This window comes from Podarcis erhardii (genome assembly GCF_964252035.2).
Source record: "Podarcis erhardii genome assembly, chromosome: 3".
Lineage (NCBI taxonomy): Eukaryota > Metazoa > Chordata > Lepidosauria > Squamata > Lacertidae > Podarcis > Podarcis erhardii.
The window spans coordinates 67,628,069-67,646,979 of record NC_138507.1 but is presented as its reverse complement, the minus strand read 5'-3'; the positions used below and the strand labels follow the sequence as shown (position 1 = coordinate 67,646,979).

Genomic DNA, 18,911 nt, shown 5'->3' with positions numbered 1-18,911 from the left:
GTGCATGCACACGAAAGCTCATACCAAGAACTAACTTAGTTGGTCTTTAAGGTGCTACTGGAAGGATTTTTTTTATTTTGTTTTGACTATGGCAGACCAACACGGCTACCTGTCTGTGTCAAAAGTAAATTAGTTTAGAATACTTACATCCCACTTTGCCTCTCCTCTTGAATGATCCAAATCAAGTTTTTCACACACACACACACACACACACACACCATGCATGGGTCCTGCACTCACCCACCTACCAGCCACAAGCATGGCTTTTCCCTCCAGTATTTGTAAAGTCAGAGCTGTTACTTATATACATCAAACTCCACAGCAGCATTTCAGATCTTGCACTAAGCCCTCTCATAGTGGGAACAAAAAAGTTACTCAGTTTTATAAGTTGTTTGATGATCACTCCCGAAGTCTGGATCCAAGCTATGGTTGTTGGCTTTGGAATCTCACTGATTTGCAGGTCTAACCATAGTTCCTGGGTGCATGTAACAGGAAGCTCTAGTTAGGGAAACAAACCAGGAATCTGTACCTATCTATTGTAAAGGGAGGAGCAAATGGAGAGCACAGTGGCTGTTTGTGGGTGCATGAAATCCATACATATCCCACTTTGACTTTTGATCAGGCCAATGTATCCATTTCACGAAGAAGGGATAATTCCATGTATGCAAATGCATATATTTTACTAGTATTGTTTGGTTTCAACTAGGAAACATTGAGTGCCCTAACCAAGGCAGAACATATGAACGATGATATAAAAATGCAGCTGAATGACCTTTGTCGGTTTTCCAAAGATTTGAGTACCTATTCTGCAAAGGTATCACAGTTAATTAAGGAATATAACAGGTGAGTTTCACTTTATGGAACAAACAACCAAAAATGTGTGCATGTCTGTGTTGTGTGACTTAACCATGATGTTCTTTGAATGTTAGCTTTTAAATTAAAATCTTGCAAAAGCATTAAGAATTAGATCATTCCTCACTTAGAGATAACAGATTAAATGCAGATGTTATTTATGTTTCACACAGCAGTACTACAGTATTTTGTTGTGTAACACATTTTTATGTTAATTTGGTGTATTGTATTGTACTGGATTAAATATCTCCCTCATTTTGTCTAACATAATCCCAATCTACATTTTCATTTGACTAACATGGGACTCTGAAGTCTTTGCCTACAAGCTTCAAAGGGTTGCCAAAGTAAAGAGCAAGCCTTGCAGCAGAGATTCAGGACAGTATTCAGAGACTTCCAACAATGGCTGGTCAATTCAAAAATCACTACTGCCAAATGTTTTGATGTGCCTCAGAATGTCAGTGAAGCTGCGGCCAATATCCAGAAAATACAGGTAAATTCTAATAAGCTATTCTAATAAGCTGTTCCAGCATTTCCAAAATCCACTTAAACAACATTTTATGCCTGAATAATGTTGCCTGTTGCATTTGTATCAAAGGAATGTGGAACTGAAACCATAACCTGCTCTGAGGGTCTTAGCATAAAGTTAATTTTTAACAGTGCTTAAACACAGTTGAAAAAGAAATTTACTACCCCGCAGGAAACGTTTTGTTTTTTTAGGTTAATTTATAAGATTTGGGTAACGCGCTGTGTGTGTGTGTGTGAGTGTGTGTGTGTGTGTGTGTGTGTGTGTGTGTGTGAGAGAGAGAGAGAGAGAGAGAGAGGTGTATTCATGAATACAATGAAAAATACTAAATGGTTTGTGTGTGTTTCAGCAATCTATAAATATACTCTAATTGCAGATTTTGCTAATAATCCTGCATAATTAAAAACACAGTAATAGAAGAAAAGTATTATATGTCCTTTGGGGTTTGCAGTATGTTTATAAAACTCACATACACCTGATAAAGGGGAGAATGTAGTGGAACCTGAAATTACACTTGGTTCCTACTTAGTATTGTCTGCCAGAACTCTTGGGATAATATGAGGTTCAAGTTTCATTGGTGTATATCTAAATAAAAGGTCATTTGTTTGTCAAAAACAAAATGCAACCCCAGGCATCTGAAATGAAAGATACCGTACTTTTCTTGTTGATTTCCAGAGGACAATTGCACATTAGAGCAATCAAGACCAAAGGGAACTTTATGACAGACAGCTGAAGCAAATTGAAAATAAAGTTATAAGTTAGTGAAGAGTAGCTTGCATGTTTAGCAAAAAAAAAAGGGGGAATCCTTCATTATTAATTAATTAGAACATGGGTTATATATATCAGGTTTGGTGTAGAATCTCCTCATTTCAGTTGTGCTAAGTAAAAACAGATCTGGGGGTAAGCTGAGGCAGAGTCTTCACTTGAGTAGAATTTTAGGGGCAAGTGATTGAACAAGCAATCAGTCTCTTTCCTTTTTAATTTGTTTGAATAAGGCTATATTCACATTTATTTATTGCAAGCTGTATAGTTATATAAGACCATCTCTTGATTTAGGAATTCTTATCTGAAACTGAAAAAGGCCAACATAAATTAAACATGGTAGTGTCCAAAGGAGAATTATTAAGTTCTATTTTGCCAAAAGATAAAGCTAAATCTATCCAAGCTAAAGTTGCTACAGCTAAGGAAGACTGGAAAAAATTTATCTCCACCCTGCACCAGAAGGAAACTTCTTTGGAGGTAATTGTGACCAATTGCAAATAAGCAGATTAATTAGAAACATCAGTCTTCTACTGTATTTTCCTTTAAGGATAGTCATGCTTAATGCTATGCTAACTAGAACTACAGATGTTTTAATGTACTGCTGTATTTTATCATGAAGGTTTTCTTATTTGTGTAACCTATTGTTGTGAATTGCTTCAGAATTTATAGAATAGTTTATCTGCTTTTCATGAAATGGCTAGAAATGTTTTTAAATGGATCAGTAAATTAAATTAAAATTGATGAGTACTATATGATTTCCAGGGCTCCTCCAGATAACCTGTTTCTTGATTGAGCATTCTGCTCTGCTTGAACAAAGCATATGTACAAATTAGACTATGTCTGTTCTTTATTGAACATCATTCTGAGTTGTTTGTAGGGACATTTTCTGACAACGAACATTTATCCTAAGTTGTTTGTGTAGTTTTCAGGTATCTTCCTGCTCATCAGTTCATCCCAAACTTTTCAGTGTATTTCCCCAACACTTTTCTTAATAACCCTCCCCCCCCCCCTTTTAGTGGATTTGTTGTTCTAGTGTGACAGAGTGGTTTAATTCACTTCAGTTGCACAATTTGCACTTGAATTCCTCCCACAAAATGTTGGCAGTACGAAGATGACCCCAGTCAAAGCAAGTATGCATTACTTTTAAATCTATGTTGGTGGGATATACATGCATTTTTTTAAAAAAACAAAAATTCTAAAGGAAAGTCTCTGAGGCAGCTTCATACAGAACAATGTGATCTACATGATCCTCAGATCCAAAGCCCTTGGGACTTTAAAGGTTTAAACACCAACACTTTGAAATGTGCTTGGAAATGGACTAGGAGTCCGTTTTAAGACTGGCAAGATGTGTTTCATACGCCCTGTACCAGTTAGCAGTCTAGCCCTCATATTTTTTAACTAACTTCAAGGTCTGCAGCTGGTGCACCAGCCTAAGCTGGTGAAAAATGCTTCATGCTATCTGAACATCCAATGGCAGTGCTGACTCTAATAGCCCCAAACTGAATGTGGCTGATCCTTTGGAAAACAAGCAAAAATTTGAATGTCAGAAGAGCCGTTCCCCAACAGTACTTCATCTTGTCTGTTTTGCATTAAATATTGCATTACATGTGTTGGAAGGCCAAACTTTTTTCCATATTCTCCTAGAACCTAAAGATCCAGATGAAAGACTTTGAAACCAGTGCTGAACCTCTTCAAGACTGGCTAAATGAAACCAAGATGATGGTGCATGATAGCAGCAATCGGCTGCATGACCTTCCAGCTAAAAGGAGAGAACAGCAGAAACTACAGGTGATGATGATATATGGGCTTCAGGCCTTCCATGTATATGCATGGAAGGTATATGCATGGAAGGCCTTCCATGTATATGCATGGAAGGCAGACCAACACGGCTACCTATCTGTAACATGTATATGCATGTTTGTGGTTACAGTAGGTCTTGATGTCGTGCTTTGTTGCCTTATCTTAAACAAAGGCTGATTCAGATTATCAGTTCAAGGTATAGCCTAATAGCATTTTATCCTTTATAGGATAGTCTGCAAAATACTAATTCCATGTAAAATATTCTACTAACAGGATGATATTTAGCCCTGCTTTATTATACACTTCTAGATAGAGAGGTGTGCTGCGGAGAGGGTCACATTATCCTTCCAATGTAGGATATGTGGATGTGTAAAAGTTCACAAAATATAGTAGGGGCAAGAAAATGCTCGAGTTCAGCACATTAACAAAAAAATAATTGCCAAACAAAGTTGAGTTTTAGACCCAGGAGCTTTTGGCTTATGCAGGATTTTTCTCCCACTCATTAAGTATGGATTGCCACAAGAATGACATAGACATTATTCTGATGGTGTCAGTGACACATGCAACCACATTGAGGTGGTAGTGAGGAGTGGTGGGGGCATTAATGCACCTCCCCACAGACAGAATATCGGGATTCAATTACTGAGCAACAGAGGCACTACGTTGTAGAGAGATTCTCCCCATATGAACACACACAGAGAACAAATAGGTAACAATTTCACATTCCTTGCTCTTTGAACTGATCATCTGGAACGGTCCTTTATGCCTATGTCTCATAACAGATCTTTGCAGATGGCCGTCCTTTTAATTTCCTTGCTGCTTGCCTTCTTTGTGGTTTGCTTTTTTGCACCCACACTTAACAGAAACATGCTTATGCTTTACAGTCTGTCCTTGAGGAAATAAGGTGTCATGAACCTCAGCTCGACAGGCTAAAAGAAAAAGCTCAGCAGCTTTGGGAAGAACAAGCTGCCAGCAAAAGCTTCATGCACAGAGTATCTCAGCTATCTTCTCAATATTTTGCTCTGAGCAATGTAACAAAGGTAATGCGCTTTCACCCTGTGTGCTTTTATGCAACACTTCTAACAAAAAAATGAAAGCTTGTGTCCTGAAATAAACAATTCTCTTTGTATGAAGTCCCCTATGTCCTTGTGCTGGTGATGTTAACAGAGATAGTGATAAAAATGTTCAGCAATACTTACAAGAGTGGGCATAAATTGTAGTATAAAGCATATAAGTTGATGCAGGATTTCTAGATGCAAGAAGACATAGTCAGGCCAGTGCTGTACTGCAACTGGTATAGTGTTTTAGCCAGTGTAGGATATCGCCAAAAGCTTGTTGAAGGAGAAACCATCACACCCAGCAGTAGTGCATTTAAGGAAAATTGAAACAGGTCCACTTAACATCATAAATAATTACGGGGGGGGGGGGAGTTAGTTTTTTTTTAGAGGCTGTCCCTGTTTTAGTTCGTTTGGTGTCGTATTCAATGGAATTGAATGGGTGTTCACCATGTCTCATGACAGGGTGAACACCCATTCAATTCCATTGGATACGATGCCCCAGTCTCAAAACTACATTTCACATAAGACCAGTTGTTCTTTTCATGTTATTTTGAAGGAAATAAACATTGTGGGCTTTTTGATTCATGGTGATCAGTGGTATTGCCTAACAATACCTCTGATTCATTTGGGGGCCCATGCAGTGCTCATGTAGTAGCATAGGCTCCCAAAGGGTTACTCAGGAGATTGCCTTTCAACCAAATGCCCCACATACCGGTAATTAACAAAAACACATAATGCATGGAAAGTATAAATGCCCTTTTAAAAATGTTTTGCACATGCGATGGAGACCTATGAATAGCTATAATGTTGTACCACATGTACAGTTTAAATGCAACAGGAAATGTATGTATTTCAGTCATAGGGTACGAGTGCATATTATACATGTGCTGTACACACCCATTATGTAAAGACACAAAACTGGAACAGATGGGGATCTCAAAGGCAAAGAAATCTGGACAGTTCATCGATCTAACTTTCTGGCCCATGGCTAATCCTGACTTTAGTTTTCTGAGATTTCCCTTTCTGATTTTTTTCAACTCTAGTGGAATGATAGATTATCTGAATGGTTGGTAATGTTAACATCTGTATGAATTTAAGGAAAAGGTATCCAGAATGGACAGAATTGTAGCAGAGCACCAGCAGTTCTCTCATGATCTGAAAGAGCTTCAGGACTGGATGGCAGATGCAATTCAGATGCTAGAATCTTACTGCCATCTCACAGCAGACAAAAATGCCCTGGACAGTAGAATGGCAAAGCTGGAGGTAAGTGAATGAGAGTTCCCCAAGAAAACTAGTAGGGAAATGGTTAAATGCATCTTCCAATTCTCTACTTGCTTCCTCCTTAAACATCTTTTCATTAGAAAAAATAGGTCATCTGTCACAATTGCACTTGCTTGCATACATCAGGTATTTTGGCTCTATGTGTAGGATTGCAACAAGTGTGAGGGCTCAGTTCTAAAAACAGCAGGAAAGGACTCTCTATCATTTTTCCTAATGGGAAAAACAGACTGTTACTTCTACCTTTGTGACCTTTTTTTCTGAAACTATGGTAGTGCTGTGGAACATTTCATTTTGCAATTAAATTTGGTGATTTGCAATTAAATTTTGTGGAAGGAGTACAGCATAACGGTAAGGATGGAAACAGAATCTTTTTGTTTTACAGGGACTACTGTCAGTGAAACAGGAGAAAGAAATCCAAATGAAAATGGTGCTAACAAGAGGAGACTCCGTTTTGCAAAATACTTCAGTAGAAGGAGTGCCAGTCATTGAACAACAGCTGAGAACACTTAAAGACACATGGGCTTCCCTTTTGTCTGCTTGTATCCAATGTAAAAGGTAAAAGGAGTGAGGGTGTTGAAAAGGAACTTATATGCAGTTGGACATACTGGTTGGTATCAAATGAAGTAGTTCTACAAGGACTTTTGGCTTTGCAGTGAAACTCTCTGGACCAGATTTTAGGAGTGCACGGGAAGAGGAATGGGTAGGGAAGTTTCACTGCAGAAGCAGAAATCTTTGCACTAGCAGAAGTGCTTTGTTGGATACCACCCACAACAACTGCATTTTAAATCCTTTAGATATATGCTTAATTAAATTTGTAAACTATCAGTGTGTCATTTTCCCACAGACATTTCCCGAGTGTTCCTTTCGAACACTGGCCTATTTTGGGCAAGTGGACTCTATATTCATAAGCTGAATCCATACTTTCCACTTTCAGAAATTTTGCATTCAGTTATTCTAATTTCTCTTTTAAAAAAAATAAACCCAAGGTATCAGATGCAAACTGGAAAACAATAGAAGTTCAAAACCATTTAAGACTCTGGGGGATTACTAGACATGGGAAATTTCTCTTTTATGAGTATTCCAGTTTAAATGATATAGTGAATGAATTTTTAAAAAATAGAGAATTGGTCATTATTTAAATATCAAGGATCACACCTACCGTAATTTGTCCCTTATTCATTAATTAGTTTCATAAAGAGCTAGTATAAACATGACTTAATGGGAGTGCAAAGATTTCTAGCATTCCATAATCACTTCATATATATTTTTTCCTTTCCAACAAGACAAGAATGAGAACCTGTCCATAAATCAGCTGGACCAAACAGTCCATGTTAGATTTCTACCACAAATAAAAGCAGTGCATGAGTTTGCTGTCATCCTCTTCCACCAAATTCCTTTCCCTTTTGTGTTGTGTCTTTTAGATTATAAGTCTTAGGGCACTGACATTTGTAAGCTGCTCTGGAAGCCTACATTGGCTGAAGAGCAGAATGAGAATGTTGATGATGATGATGATTAGAATTTATATACTGCCCTATACCCTGGAAGTCTCAAGGCAGTTCACAGCAAAGTCAGTGCTGGCAGTTCAAAAATAAATGCCTGCTCTCCAGCTGCTACATATATAAAACTATAAGCATACATTGTATACTTGAATGCCCATGTTTGAAAAAATATGAATAAATGGGCCTCTTTCAACTTCTTAAATGTGTGTGCATATATTCATTGACATTTCAGCCAGCTGGAAGGAGCACTCTCTAAATGGACAAGTTATCAAGATGATGTTCGGCAGTTTACTAGCTGGATGGATAAAATAGAAGCAATCATGAATGCTTCAGAAAGGCAGTGTGCTGAACTTAGGGAGAAAAATTCTGCACTCAGCAAATCTAAGGTTTGTGAAAAGCCCGTTTGTGAAAATTGTAGCAGCATCTACACATGCAGCCAAGAACTCTACATTCTTCTTACAGCACTAGCATTCTCAAGATACATTATAAACTACTTTTAAACTGCGTCAAGCAATTTTTATTTAATGTGAGACGGCTGTTATTGGGGGGGGGGGAATAAGACTCTGATGTGTACACTGGTTGTGCATGTACATTCAGGATATGCCCATCCTGTATTCTTAATTAAAACTTAATTACTCTAAACATGTGTAATGGGTTAAGGGGCTGCTTGTGCGTAAATGGTTGAGTTCTCAACTCATGCAATCAGTTTCTAAACTCTCCCAGTCCGCGGAGCCATGGATGCATGGCTACCTCAATCGCTGGCAGAATCCGTCAGTGGGCGCTTCCGGAATTTACGCCAACATAAGAGTTCCTTAACGGAAACTCTCCTTCTGGATTCTCTGCGTGACAGTTTCCTGCGCGGAGTAGGCGTCCCCAACGGAGGTCCTGAGACCTCTCCGCTGTTCTCACTGGAAGTATCTTGGAGCCATCCCTCCGACTGAGTTTCTGCGGGAACTCTCTCTCTCCCCCTGCTGGTTCCTTCCTCAGCATCCGAGGGTCTCCTAGCCTCCTTGAGCCCTTCCACCACCTGACTCTCCGATGGCAGTTCCCTGACAACATGTATTTATGATATTGCTTAATTAACTGCTGCATAACTCTATTATACTTCTTGTCAGCTTCATACTTAATTCATATTTGATAAATTATGGAAGCAATTGTCGTTTCTAAACATTTCTAATCAGGTTGTTAACATTATTTTTGTTTTACAGTTACTTAAGGAAGAAGTGTTTAGTCACAGCACACTGCTAGAGACAATTGAAATTAAAGGCATGGGCATGACTGAACATTATGTAACTCAGCTTGAACTTCAGGACCTTCGAGAGAGATACCAGTTTCTCAAAGACAGGATAACGGTATTGCTTCTCTTGACAATTCTATGGCTTTTTTCATTTTGTAGAGTTATTTAAAGAAAGTGTGCGAAGCTTTTCTTGTGTCTTTGCTTGTGGAATTCTGGAATTTGTGTGCTTAATTTAACTGATAACCTTAAATTACTGTTAGGTTTTGATGCCAGTTACCATATTTTTTGCTCTATAAGACGCACCAGACCATAAGACGCACCTAGTTTTTGGAGGAGGAAAACAAGAAAAAAAAATTCTGAATCTCAGAAGCCAGAACAGCAAGAGGGATCGCTGTGCAGTGAAAGCAGCAATCCCTCTTGCTGTTCTGGCTTCTGGGATAGCTGCGCAGCCTGCATTCGCTCCATAAGACGTGCACACATTTCCCCTTACTTTTTAGGAGGGAAAAGGTGAGTCTTATAGAGCAAAAAATACAGTAATTTACGAGCAAATCAAATTACATGCAAAAGCTGTGTTTAGTTTATCTGTTCCCCAGTTATATCTTTCCTAAGTATTCAAAGTAATCTTCCACTTAAGGAGCCAGGCAAGTTAGAGAAATCAGATATTATTATTTTATTACACATTGCACTAGCTTTCCGCGTCTGGTGTCCATCATTTGTTTGAATGACTATCCTCACTAACCATTGGCCATTGAAGACATTTGCAGGGCATCTGTTTGAAGAAGGCCACGCTACATATTTGGTCTCTGTCAGGGAAGCTTTCTCTCTTCAACACTAATGAGCTATTTCTAACAACAGGAGGCAATAACTAAAGCTGAAGAAATGGTCCACTTGCATCAAGAGTACCAAATAAACCTGAAGGCCTTTGAAGCATGGCTAGAAAAAGAACAGGACAAACTCAACTGCTTGTCGCATCTTGAAGGCGATGCAGAGAGACATGAAGCAACACTTGGAAAGCTCCAGGTAGGGTTTTATATATGTTATGCCCTAATGAGAACATTTAGTACAAGTGGCACAAAAAATGTAACTTCTGCAGTGTATCCCCATACCCTAAGAACAGTGCTGCTGTTCAGGGCATTAGCCAACCTGGAACCTCATGTTCTTGTTTAGGGTTTGAAGGAGAGGGGGCATTTGAGAGGAGGAAGGAAAAGGGAATTCTTCTTTCCCATCCCACCAAGGCCTTTCCCTGCTGTGATATACAGCACCGGAGAGCTCGAGTTTGCAGCAGGCTGCCAACCATGTATGGGGGCTTATTATAGCTAGCTAGCTTGTGTGTGTGTGTGTGTTTCTTTTCCTTCCTTTCTCCTGAAATGTCCTTGTATAATGTGGGGAGGGGAGTTTGAAACCTCACCGCATGCATCTTCTCTATCCTCATGCATCCCTATAAATTATTGGAACCTTGAGCGGGCCAACTTTCTGTTCTTACTGGAACATAACTGTTCTTGTCCCAAGTTTCCTTTTTCTTGTTTCCTCTCTCTCTTTTTCATCTGACACTTCAAAACACACTGTACATCAAGGAGGTTTGTTGATCCTCATCAGGCTGTTTGATGGCGGTATCTGAGTATAGTTTAAAAAATACTTTTCTTTTTATTTACAAACTGATATGCTTCTATATTCATAGGGAGAATGTTATAATCTCTATTTTATTTTTGGGTACCCCCATTTTGCTTCCACATTGATAGGTATCCAACCACCAAAGTTCATTACAGTGGGCTGTCGAGTTACAGACACTTCAGGTTACAGACTCCCCTAACCCAGAAATAGTACCTCGGGTTAAGAACTTTGCTTCAGGATGAGAACAGAATTGCACGACGGCGGCAGCAGGAGGCCCCATTAGCTAAAGTGGTACCTCAGGTTAAGAACAGTTTCAGGTTAAGAACGGACCTCCAGAATGAATTAAGTTCCTAACCCGAGGTACCACTGTATTACGGGCAATGATGCGTGTTGGTTGCAAATATTATGAAATTTTATATGATAATCTGTTCATTGTAAACTGATGTCTGTGAGAACTTTGAAATGCACTTATGCAGTCTCAAATATATGCCAGCTGAATGTAGAGGCTTATACAGTAATACAGAATCTCAGTACAGAATTATGGAATGATTAATGCTAATCTTTCTGCATTTTCAGGAATTACAGATGCATTGTGCTGAGGGACAGGCCTTGCTTAATGCAGCACTCCATGTCAGGGAAGAAGTAATCCCATGGGGTATACCCCAATTGGAAGACAGAGTACTAGAGTCTGTACGTCAAGACTGGACAGTATATCAACACAAGCTTTCTGAGGTCAGGATGCAACTAAACACTACCCTAAGCAGACTGAGGCTGATGGAGGACAAATTTCTGAAGGTGGATGAGTGGCTCAAAACTCTGGAGGAGAAAGTTAACATCAGAAATGGGCGGCAGTCTGACAGAGCCACAAAGGAAATGCAGCTACAACAAATGAAGGTGATTAAGTTATATGATGATGGTAATTTATAATGGGCCTGGATTTACATTTAGAATGTGCAGCCTGCTAATTTGCATCAGTCCTGCCAATGAGCTTACTAACTAATTTGTTCCAGGTGCTGACATAGTAAGTAAGTTTGTACATCTGAAAGTTGGGCATTTATTTCTACCTGTGCCAACTATTTGGTATTTCTTGGATAAATGTAAATGCAAATGTTTCCAGTCTGAACACAGGTCACCAGTATTATTGCAATGTGTGAACGATGTGCGTATCTTTCTCTGGTGGACCATTATAAAAATAGATGAAATAATAAAGTACCATGGAACATATTAGTGAATCCTGGCTGGAATAAGAATACTCAGCTTGTTCTGGCCTACTAAGTACAAAAGTAAAGGTAAAGAACCCCTGGATGGTTAAGTCCAGTCAAAGGCAACTATGGGGTTGCAGTGCTCATCTCGCTTCAGGCTGAGGGAGCCAGCGTTTGTCCAGAGACAGTATAGGCTTGGCTTGCCTTCCCTCAGGTGGGATACCTGGAGGTCTCCGCCTACCTCAGTCAATTGTCCAATCCCACCTGGGGGAAGCGTTGCCAAGGAGACCAGGCCAGGTAGGGGAGGGATTACCTGCCCAGACAATAGAGGGAGGATCTTACCTGGGAATCCTCACTTGGCTCCAGAGCTTCTCCCACCCTACCCACCCTCAGTTAATGTCTTATTTTGCAGGTTAACTTTTTTTCACAGGTTTTGCAGGTTAACTCACAGGTTTTGCAGGTATGCGGGCGCTGCTACGTCAAGGTCGCTGTTAAAGGGCCGGAAAGGAATTTCCCTGCATTGGCAGGTTTCGCCTTTCCCGTAGCAAAACATCACAACTTTGGCGGTATCAGGCCTTGGGCGGAATCCTTTAGTCCATCTTCCTCTTTGCGGTGGCGATACCAGGGTTCCCTGTTAAAGGGGTTTCTGAAGGGAGGCTTTGACCGTACGCCGAAAGGTCGTCATTGCTCTCCCCTGCGGCGGCAGCATAACGGGGGCGGCTATCTCTGCTTGAACATATGTTCTCCAGAGCCGGCCCATTCCCCCCCCCACACACACACTGGATAACCCTGATGCTCCCTAGGTCCCCGGCTGGGGACTGGGGAGGGAGAACGCCCAATGCCTGAGCCAAGGTCTACCCACATTTGAAATTTAATAAAGTTGTGACCAATTTAATCCCATAGCACACTGTCTTGAGTCGTTATTCCACATGATGGGGGGGACCGCTCAGGATCTGGGGACTCCGCCTGTCCACGCAAAGAGAGGTTCCATTCTTCTGTTTTCATTTTAATAGTTCCTAAACCACATTTTTGTCACTTCTGTAATATTATAAAATGAATATTTTTCTTTTCCACAGAAATGGCACGAGGAGATAACAGTCTATAAAGATGAAGTTGAAGAAGTTGGATTGTTAGCCCAGCAAATTCTGGAGGAGAGTCATACTTCTAGCAGGATGGGAAGGCAAGCAACCTACCTTGCCTCTCAGTACCAAGCTCTAGTTCTTCAAGTACTGGTGAGTTATAATAATGAAAAAAGAAGTAGACTAGAGAGAGAGAGAGAGAGAGAGAGAGAGAGAGTTATTCACTGTTAACTGAAAAGTAACAGGTTTTTTTCCATCAGGCCAACTGGTTCACATATACACAGTCCTAACCTCAGTTTAGGAGTCCTTCAGTCCATTTAATTTTAAAGCTGCCACTGATTTTAATGGTCTGCTTCCAGTCCCATTCTATCTTCTAGATGTAGCTTTTCCTTGCTGATATATCCATATGAGGATAGGGATGATAATAGAGGCAGGGCCAGCAGTGTAGTCTTGCTGCTCCTTCAACACATGGAAATAAAGAATGAAGGAAGCTTATATTATACGCAGAAGCACACAGAAGGTTCTGTTTTCCTGTAGGCACTTGAAGTAGACCAATAAGCTTGGTATTTATGTGTGTGTGGCAGGAATGATCTAGTAGTAGTAGAAATAATAATAATAATAATAATAATAATAATAATATATTATTTATATCCCACCCATCTGGCTGAGTTTCCCCAGCCACTCTGGGTGGCTCCCAACCAAGTATTAAAAACACAATACAGCATTAAACATTAAATACTTCCCTAAACAGGGCTGCCTTCAGGTGTCTTTTATAAGTAAGATAGTTGCTTATTGCCTTGACATCTGTTGGGAGGGCGTTCCACAGGGCAAGCGGCACTACCAAGAAGGCCCTCTGCTTGGTTCCCTGTAACCTCACTTCTCGCAGTGAGGGAACCACCAGAAGGCCCTCGGCACAGGACCTCAGGGTCCGGGCTGAATGATGGGGGTGGAGACACTCCTTCAGGTATACGGGACTGAGCCGTTTAGGGCTTTAAAGGTCAGCACCAACATTTTGAATTGTATTCGGAAACGTACTGGGAGAAAGTAAGTGCCTCCTCTGATCTATGTTTTATTTATAAACAGTGTATTTTGTAGTTACTGAAAGAGATGCAAGAAATGGAAAGAGATACAAGAAATGGATAAATAGTCAGTATTGAGACCTGTTTAAAATTTGCTTGCAGGAGCAAATAAAATTCCTTGAAGATGAAATTCGCAGTATGGATGAATCTGAAGTGTGCTTCGCTGCTTACAAGGAGTGGTTTGGAGCTACTCTTAGGAAATTCAGAGATGTTGTGACGAAGTCTGATGTTGTAGATAAAGCAGCAATGGAGAAGAAAATGCAGAAGCTTGAGGTATAGTTTTCATATGACACTGGTACAGCAATTTAAAACAACACATATTTTACCAGCAGTACATAATGAGGTTGCAAAATATAAGAAAGCTTAAATCAGTTACAATTGACCATAACAGAAGACAAAGCTCACTCAGAACAACTGATTAAATAAAAATGTATTCACCAAGCAGCTGATGCTCAGCAGTAGGAATAAAACTGAATCTGCAGAAGTAATTTACTCTTCAGTCGCAGGCCAAAATATATACTATCCATTTTTCTTCTTACAGGATCTCATGAGTGACATGGATGTGGGTCATAATTTACTGAAATCAGCACGTGAAAAAGGAGAGAAAGCTATTAAGTACATGGAGGCAAATGAAGGGGAACAGCTAAAGAAAGAGATCTATGGTTGTGTGGAGCAACTTGATGAGATGACTAGCTCTATCAGGAAAGAACACACAACCTTAGAGAAATGTCTCCACCTGACAAAGGAATTCTTAGATAAGTACAAAGTACAGACTCAGTGGCTGTCAGAGTATCAGATTGTACTACATGCCACAGTGGAGCCCAAAATGGAATTATATGAGAAAAAGGCACAGCTATCCAAATATAAGGTAAATAAATATTGTGAGCTACAAAATGAGTGAAGTCTTAAGCCAGAAAATGTAACTTGCTTCTGAGTCTCTCATATTTTAAGGATGACTTCACATCACATTTTTAAATGGGTTCTTTCTCCACACAAGAAAATAATGATACTCTGTGTGTTGTGTATTATATATACCGTATTTTTCGCTCTATAACACGCACCTGACCATAACACGCACATAGTTTTTAGAGGAGGAAAACAAGAAAAAAATATTCTAAATGAAACAGTGGATATATGATTTTTGTGGTTCATGCTGTGGTCACAGACATGTGATCTGACGGTGAGTTTGGGGTAGCCCAATGCAAAAATCCTGAGGATCCATGTGGATCCATGCTTTGTAACCACGTTTTTGCGCCATTGCGACCCCATGAAACAGTGGGTGCGTGTGTGTTTTGGTGCAGGCTGTAGCCATGGATATGCTATGTGATCTGATGGTGAATTTGGGGTGACCTAGTGCAAAAATCCTGAGGATCCATGTGGATCCGTGCTTTGTAACCACGTTTTAAGTGGGGAGGGAAGGAAAAGAACTCAAGGGACAAGGAGCTCGCGTGGGGGGTGTGGAGAAGGATGCTGCTGATAATGCAGGAGAGGCTCCTCTCCAGCTTTGCTCCTTTAGAACAAGCAGGCTCTGCGTCTCTCCCTCCTCCCCGGCAAGGAAACCATGATAGTAACCACTCTGAGACAAATCAAGAAAAATTGCGACCAACACTCTCCCCCAAGCGCAGTGAGGTCAAAACACACACACGCAGAGAGGGAACTGGCCCTAAAGTCGCAGGGCGCTGGGGGAGTGAACGGGAAGCAAGAGAAGGAGAAGGAGCCCTCACACACAGAGAGACACACAGAGTGTCAATTCTAAAGTCGGAGGGACAGCGCAGGGAGAGTGACGGGAAGCAGGAGGAGGAGAAGGAGCCCTCTCTCTCTCACACACACACACACACACAGAGTGTCAATTCTAAAGTCGGAGGGACAGCGCAGGGAGAGTGAAGGGAAGCAGGAGGAGAAGGAGCCCTCTCTCACACACACACAGACACAGAGTGTCAATTCTAAAGTCGGAGGGAGAGTGCAGGGGCGCAGGGAGAGCGAAGGGGAAGCAGGAGGAGGAGAACTATAGCTCAAGCACACACACACACAGCCCCTACAGTGGCTAATCCAAAATCGGACAGCAAAAAACTGCAGGCAGGGACAGAGAGTACGGTTTTTTTTAAAAGCAGCCAACCCCGCTCTGCTTCTCTCCCTCCTCCCGGCTAGGCTGGCTGAAAAGCTTCGCTGCTACTTAGCAGCTCTGTGGGGAGGAGAGAGGAACATAGAGGACGGGTTTTTTTAAAGCAGCCAAGCCCGCTCTGCTTCTCTCCCTCCTCCCGGCTCGGCTCGCTGACAGGAGCCGCTTACACCTGCTTTGCTGTTTCAAAGCAAGCCACGGACTGCTCACAACTGCAGCAGATTCCCCCGCCATCTGTAGGCATTCGCTCCATAACACGCACAGACATTTCCCCTTACTTTCTAGGAGGAAAAATCTGCGTGTTATGGAGCGAAATTTACGGTAAATCCTGTATTCGTTTTGAAGCACAGTTTAACTTTATTTTTCATCTTAGTCAATTCAACAGACAGTGTTTTCCCATGAGCCTTCAATAAAATCTGTGACAGAAAAAGGAAAATGCCTTCTTGAGCTAGTGTGTGATGTCAATTTGGCAGAGAACATTCAGAAACTTCAAACAGAATACCAGGAGCTCTGCAGCACAGCAAAGGTAAAATACCCAGGGTCTTATTCAGCTAACCCAGTGCACTAGGAGAAGCCAGCACAAGGATTCTCATAACTGCAATGGGAATTCCCCTGTTCATTGCCTGTACACATCCCATGCCATCCCCAAATTTGCTTTGGAAGGTTGAGAGAGCTCCTGGAACAGATTGGGGGGGGCAGGAAGGGGATTAAGGTTTGGGTGTGCAAGGAAAATCCTTGTGCTGGTGAAATGTTAGCCTTTGTGTCACATGGAATACAAGCCATGGCTCTATATAAGCCATGTTTTCTGCTGTAAGATGGTAATAATTATTTCTACAGGTGAATTTAGGCTTGAAACATAGGCTGCCTGCAGTAAGGCCTCTTCATGTCCTGGTGACAACAGTCCACAAATAACCTACACTAACGAAATGTTATTAAATTTGCAGAGCTTTCCTGTTGGGTGTGGGAAGTAGGTGACTAGACCAGTAATTTTTGCAGGTGGGGTGGCACACAAATAAAGATTAAAATGTTTGTTGTTCCTCTTGTTGTTTCCAAGCACTGGGCCAATATAAAGAGATCCACAGCACAACACTCTGTTTTTTTGCAAAGAGCCAGTGTGGTGTAGTGGTTAAGAGTGGTAGTCAGGTAATATGGGGAACCGGGTTCGCGTCTCCGCTCCTCCACATGCAGCTGCTGGGTGACCTTGGGCCAGTCACACTTCTTTGAAGTCTCTCAGCCCCACTCACCTCACAGAGTGTTTGTTGTGGGGGAGGAAGGGAAAGGAGATTGTTAGCCGCTTTGAGACTTCTGAAGGGGAGTGAAAGGCGGGATATCAAATCCAAACTCTTCTTCTTCTTCTTCTTCAAATTGCACACCACAGTACAGATCTACAAGCACATTTCAAAACATCAACCTTCTCTTTGCTCTTGTTTCTTTTTAGATTAGATTTTTAAAGTATTTCTTTTATTCCAGTGTATCATAAAATATAGGGACACAGGTGGCACTGTGGGTTAAACCACAGAGCCTAGGACTTGCCGTTCAGAAGGTCAGCGGTTCGAATCCCCGTGACAGGGTGAGCTCCCGTTGCTCGGTCCCTGCTCCTGCCAACCTAGCAATTAGAAAGCACGTCAAAGTGCAAGTAGATAAATAGGTACCACTCCAGCGGGAAGGTAAATGGCGTTTCCGTGCGCTGCTCTGGTTTGCCAGAAGTGGCTTAGTCATGCTGACCACATGACCCGGAAGGTGTCCCTCAGCAAATAAAGCGAGATGAGCACCGCAACCCCAAAGTTGGTCACAACTGGACCTAATGGTCCGGGGTCCCTTTACCGTTACCTTTATCATAAAATATACTTTGTGTGGACTGTGATCACTCAAAAAGAGCAGAAGGGGAAAATAGGTACTGAGGCAGCCTGGGGAAACAATGCATGTGAAGAGCTGAGAACAGTGTTGTGAAAAGGAGCATACACCCCTCTCCCAGGGCACAGGTGTAATTACAAACAAGTTCTGGCAAAAAATGAAACTTTTTCATACGAAGTTAAACATGTATTTTCATGCTTTTACAATCGGTATTTTGAGGGGCGGGCATTATTTGGAACACTCTTTGAAATGTAACTGGTTTCTATGATCGTGCAGGCTCATGTTGCAATTTTGGAGGTGAAAGTGAAACAGCATGAAGAATATAACACTGACTTACAAGAAGTGGAAAAGTGGTTGTTACAGATGTCTAGCAGGCTGGTTACTCCTGACCTTATGGAGAACAGTAATCTAGAAATTATAACACAACATTTAGCCAACCACAAGGTAGGTCTAAATGAGCATCAACAAATCCCCTTTTTCGTATGTTGTAGTGGGCCTTATGAGGTGAATAATATTTCAAAAGGTCATATATAAGATATAAGTATGGTAAAAGTTCATCTTACAGAAAAGCAAGTCGTAAGTTCATGTTTACTTTAAAGGCACATGAGACATGATCAGATTGATTGGGATACTGAAATGAGGGTTTCCCAGGGCCCCTAGACGAGATTGGCTCTACCTATGAGACTTCAGAGACAGAGCTCTGATGTCAGAGAGACCGATTCAATGTTGGAGCCTTGCTCTCTGAAGACACTGGTCCCTCAAACGACTGTCACCCCAAGTGACATTAGAGTTGTGACATTTGTATGTCCTAAAAGGATGCATGATAGGGGCATTTTGGATTGTGGCCTGGATCCAAAAGATGCAAAGCAATGCTGCCCACCTGACATGCTCTGAAACTGGGGAGATATTTAATCATGCTTCTGAGCATCAGTAAATTTCTTCCTACCCTTTCCCT

At 41.2% G+C, this 18,911-nt stretch overlaps 1 protein-coding gene across 15 annotated transcripts in view; it reads left to right on the top strand.

The window, feature by feature from the left end:
* SYNE1 (spectrin repeat containing nuclear envelope protein 1) overlaps positions 1-18,911 on the top strand; it is a 278,820-nt gene that overhangs the window by 129,545 nt on the left and 130,364 nt on the right. For all 15 annotated transcript variants that reach the window (XM_081854278.1, XM_081854273.1, XM_081854275.1 and 12 more), the window contains 16 exons: positions 707-843; positions 1,165-1,342; positions 2,432-2,614; positions 3,782-3,925; positions 4,822-4,977; positions 6,094-6,258; positions 6,659-6,831; positions 8,008-8,161; positions 8,984-9,127; positions 9,868-10,032; positions 11,200-11,517; positions 12,902-13,057; positions 14,086-14,256; positions 14,525-14,851; positions 16,476-16,628; positions 18,233-18,400. In XM_081854278.1, the coding sequence (XP_081710404.1) occupies positions 707-843; positions 1,165-1,342; positions 2,432-2,614; positions 3,782-3,925; positions 4,822-4,977; positions 6,094-6,258; positions 6,659-6,831; positions 8,008-8,161; positions 8,984-9,127; positions 9,868-10,032; positions 11,200-11,517; positions 12,902-13,057; positions 14,086-14,256; positions 14,525-14,851; positions 16,476-16,628; positions 18,233-18,400 (2,892 nt within the window). The remainder of the gene's footprint in view (positions 1-706; positions 844-1,164; positions 1,343-2,431; positions 2,615-3,781; positions 3,926-4,821; positions 4,978-6,093; positions 6,259-6,658; positions 6,832-8,007; positions 8,162-8,983; positions 9,128-9,867; positions 10,033-11,199; positions 11,518-12,901; positions 13,058-14,085; positions 14,257-14,524; positions 14,852-16,475; positions 16,629-18,232; positions 18,401-18,911) is intronic.